The following is a 5,074-nucleotide window of genomic DNA, read 5'->3' as shown; positions in this document are numbered from 1 at the left end:
GAGCTCTTCTTAATATTTTGACACCAAAATCATGTCGATACACCTTACCGACTGCGAGTAAAGCCACCCACGCTTTAACTTGACAGACTGTATTAAAAAATTACGCAAGTCGATTTGGGGGAGGGGATTTAGATAAAATCTTACTGTTTCTTATGAATTAACAAAGTAGTTCAACTTTCAACCAAATATTTAAACTTTCAACCAAGTATTTAAACCTTTACACAAAAAGATTAATTCTCAACAAATAATGTAACAACTGATATTTTAACCAAGGAAAGATTTTAATTTAAAAAAACGGTTGAACTGAAACAAAAAAGACGAATTTTCAACAAAATAGTTGAATCATCAATCAAAACAGAATTATTTTTAATTAGACAGTTATATTTTTGATAATGAAAGAATAAATTTCTACCAAAAGAGATAGATTTCCAATTGAAAGTGTTGAATTTTCAACCAAGAAACATTTTTCAGTCAATAAAGAAAAAAAATGCATCCAAAATGTTGAATTTTCAAGTCAGATGAAGAGCTTTCCTCACAAAAGTTAAAGTTTCAATTAAATAGTTGAATTATCAAAAAATTACATAAAAATAAAACATTAAATGATTAATAAATTATTAAAATAAAAAATGACATAAAAGTTTAGTTTTACAAATAAAAATTATCAATTTGTACAACAAATGAAATAGGAAAATTTGTATTTACAAAAAAAAATCAATTTTCCAATGATATTTAAAAAAAAAATTCAATCAAATACTTGAATTTTTATTTAAATTATTGAATTTTGAAGCCAAACAGACAAGTTCTCTAATAAACAGTTGAATTTGCAACTTGAAATTTGAGTATATCTAATATATGCAATGGCTAATATTTCATCTAAAAAATATCGTTATTTCAACTAAAAAACATTTTAATTAATTTTTAAAAAACAACAGATTTTCAACATACAAACTTGAATCCCAAACTTATAAAGATCAATAATTTTCAACCAGAGTTGAATTTTTAACTGAAAAAATTCATTTTCTAAGAAAAAAGAATTAAAAAAAGAAGACATCATTTATGAACCAAGTAGTTAAATTTTTATCGGAGAAGATTAATTTTTTACTACGAAAGAAAATTTTTTAACAAAATGCATAAATTCACTACCAAATAGTTGAAGTTTCAACGAAAACAGGCAAATTTTCTACAAAAATTGAATAGCTTAATTTCTAGTTGAAAAAATGATTTTCTATCAAAAATGTGTATTTTCAACCAAAAAATGTAATAATTTATAGTTCTACTAGTTAATAGTTTATATTTGATATGTACATATGATAATAAACTTTAGACCCTAGCGGACTGAGTGAACGGAAATGATACTTCACAGAGTATCCTCATAGTACCCCTTCCGTATCATGCAACAAAAACTAAAAAAAAAAAAAAAAAACAGCATGATCAACTTTTAAATTGGTGAAATTCGGGCTCTACATTAAAATTCAAATTAGTAGGTCACGGAGTACTCGCAATAATTTTTTTTGCTACGGTAAAAAGTTTGAAAAAATAAGTCCTATAACGCCTGGTGACTGCAAAATGAACTATTGCATTTCACGGAAGGGATACTATGTTTATAATTTTTTTTAGAAATGATGAAAAAGTAATTCCAAATTCGAAAAGATTTCAAACTGTTTAAAACAGCATATAGATTTTTGAAAACTTTGTAAAAAACTCCAAAAGCTTTTCAAGAATTCTGAAAGGGTACCAAATTAAAAAATGTTTTTTTAGATCTAATGGAAATTTTCAAACCATTAAAAATGAATTCTAAGAGAAAATCGTAAAAGATTTTTCAAAATTGTTGGAAAATTACAGTCAATTTAAAAGATGTGATGGAAGTTTAGAAGTTTTAAAGACTATGCGCGCGCATAGCGTGCGATGTATGAAAATTGTTGAATTTAAATTCCATTTTATTATTTTTCTGTAAATTTAGCACATAGATTAATGTTTCGAATTTTTAACTTTAAAAGTTAGACCTTCATTTTTCCACATTCATTACTGTAAACAAAGTAGCAGAGAAAAGTAAATATTGAAAAATTCATGAAAATTTCATGTAAAAGAAGCTTTATCATAGATATGTAAAAATATTTACAATCAAAATATTCTAGAATTGAAGAAAAAAATTAATTTTTGATCAACAATTTCTTGAACTAACTTCAAATTTGAAAAACTTCAAAAGGTTTGAAGCTATTATTAGAATATAAAATGATTTATCTTTACTATTAAGAATTTTTAGAAGAATATTTGATAATTTTTTTAACATTTTAAACATAAATTAATAAAATGTTGTAAAACTTATCCCTGCAATAGTATTTTTTTTATCAATAATGAATAAAGAATGTGAAATTGGTTAATTTATTTTTACTTCATTCTAAAGAATTATGTTTAATTATAGAATCAGATACTTTAAAAAAATCTGGTTACATTGAAGGATCATGAAAAAACGCCACTTTATTTTTTTACTTTTTTAAAAAATAGCTTGTTTACAACACTTACAGTGATATGAAAGAAAAAGGGGGCCAGAAATAATTTCGTAGTCACATTGAGATCTCGTCATGTCTAACGTACCTCTTAGTTTACATTTAACTATCTTGAGATGATTTTTGGTGTGTATGTATATTATATATTAATAATATGGGTCCATCACGCGTTAAAGTCGCCATTGTACCACGAAATTATTTCCAGCCCATTTTTTCTTCTACATGAATTTGAAGAGTGTAAACAAAAGTATATTAAAAAAATTTTGAATTGGCGTTTTCATGAAAAATCAATTGTATTTTAAAAACAAAAACAAAAAAAAATTGTTATAATAGTCCTACAGTACATAAAGAGAGTTTTTCAAAACACTGTAATGAAAGACCACTCGGATAATTCTAAAAGAAGTTACACCTGTTTCAACCAAAGAAGAGTAAAATTTCTAATTGAGAACGATTGATTTCAAGAAATAATACGCTTTTTTAAAGAAACTAGTTTAATCATTAGCTGAGACAAATTATAGTTTTCAACCTAATCATTGCACTTCTAACATAAAAGATTAAATTCCTACAAAAAAAACGAAGTTTCAACAAAGTATATAGACTTTCAACCAAATAGTTCAACTTTGAACGAAGAAACTTAACTTTCTACAAAAAGAAAATATATTTTCAACCAAATAGTTGAATTTTCAACTATAAAACATAAATTTTCTACCAAAATGGAATAGTTAGATTTAAAAAACACTTCAAATTTTCAATAAAACATTTAATTTTGTGATCAAAGAATTTAAGTTTTAACTGAAACAATGAATCTTAAAAAAACAAAAAAATTGAAAACAAAATGAACAGTGTAGTTTATCCCCTGACTAAATATTTGAAGTTTTTACCAAATTGTTAAAATTTGTGTGTTAGTGATTCACAGACGTGGAAATATCTTACACACGAAATGATTTACCCCCCACCCATCTTCCATTTAAGATAATATAGAAAAATCATTGACCCTTACGTAAATTATGCATGGCCAGTTACTACTTTAGAATGTTTAAAGAAAATAAATTGGCTTAGATTATAAAATTTTAGAGTGAATTACCTTTGTAACGTTGTTCAACTTTTATATGTTGCGAAGTTTCTTGCACTTGAAGGAGTATCTTTACTCGTTCTATGGGTGCGACTGCGGTTTTCGAAATCGCAGCAGAAATTCCTCCTGCCATGAAGTCTATGAAGAACGACTTGTAATCCATGTCGATTGTACTTCAGGGACAATAGGTTACAAATTCTTCAACTTAAACGTCGACTAAATCTTCGTTGGTTAAAGTTTCTTAACCATTCCCGATTCGAAACTATAGCGTTGTTCACAAGAAATAAATACTTGAACCATTTCGAATGGCCCCGTTCATTTCTTAAAAGTAATTAATTAAATTTGATTATCAAAATGCTTTGACAGAACTGAAATCAACTGAAGTGGTTCCTATACTGTAACTATTTTCGAGATTCATTTGCTTCATTCCAATAATTTTAATTTCCACACACACGCGCGCTTGAGGTCTGCTTATAAATTACGTAAAGAATTTTTCTGAAATTTTAAACCACGTACTCCCCTTCATTAGGGGCCATAAGTTTTGAATCCCTCTATCTTGTGTAATTTATTCCGCTAAATTTTGCTCACAAATTCATTCATTATTATTTCTTATGAATTATCAAATTAGTTTAAATTGGGAAAAAAATTAATTCTCAAAAAAATGTAATAGTTAATATTTAAACTAAGGAGTGGATCTTTTAACTAAATATTTTTTCAGAAAAATAATAAAGTTTTAGTATTGACGCAATAAAATCGATAGATATTTTTTATCGAAAAATTGGATGAAAACTGCATACATAAAAATTCGCGATAAGCTCCCGGTAAAAACAAAAGAATTCAGATAAATTCAGAATCTGTATTCCTATTAATACGTGAATTTTCCTCCGTCAAAAGTTCCACCAAAGAGTAGAAAAAAAGAAAAATTTATTATTTTTAATAGTCTCAGAAAAATTTAAAGAAAGCGTATTGAGAGGAATTAATAAAGGAAGGAATGCAAAAGAAAGAATAGAAAGACAAAGAATAATGTTACTTTGAAGATGAAAAACATTTAGTCCTTTTAATCGATCAGTTATAAATATAAAATAATTATGATAAGAGAAATAATTTGTAGTACTGTCAAAGACTATTTTTATAATTCTGTTTAAAGATAAATAAATTTGGTTCACCTTAAACAACATCAATAAATGAATTTATTATACTATTAAATCTATAATATGTTTAACCCTTTAACGGCCGAATTATTTCCACCCATTTCCTATCCAAAATAACAACTGCTTTGAAGTGTAACAAGGTCTCAGATAATAGAAAAAAAAGTCGTAATTCTCACTCTACTCAAAACCAACCTTAAGGCCGAAAACCACCCTTAAGTTATAAAATGAAGTTGAAGAACTCTTGATAGGAATATTTGCACTTGAATTATTTCAGAACATCCACAGTAGTCACTTCCAACCAGAGAAAAAACTTCGCATGTATTTGAGGGGTTTGTATTTACATA

At 26.5% G+C, this 5,074-nt stretch overlaps 1 protein-coding gene across 1 annotated transcript in view; it reads right to left on the bottom strand.

Moving 5' to 3' along the window:
* The window catches only part of LOC117175925 (ADP,ATP carrier protein 1-like), an 11,402-nt gene extending 7,450 nt beyond the window's left edge, over nt 1-3,952 (bottom strand). Inside the window, exon 1 of the mRNA XM_033365774.1 lies at nt 3,592-3,952. Within this exon, the coding sequence (XP_033221665.1) occupies nt 3,592-3,742 (151 nt within the window). The 5' untranslated portion in view covers nt 3,743-3,952. The remainder of the gene's footprint in view (nt 1-3,591) is intronic.
* Nucleotides 3,953-5,074: the final 1,122 nt, after the last annotated feature.

This window comes from Belonocnema kinseyi, chromosome 7, assembly GCF_010883055.1.
Source record: "Belonocnema kinseyi isolate 2016_QV_RU_SX_M_011 chromosome 7, B_treatae_v1, whole genome shotgun sequence".
In the NCBI taxonomy this organism is placed as follows: Eukaryota; Metazoa; Arthropoda; class Insecta; order Hymenoptera; family Cynipidae; genus Belonocnema; species Belonocnema kinseyi.
Note: the sequence above shows the minus strand (reverse complement) of the source record. Positions and strands in the feature narration are given on the sequence as shown.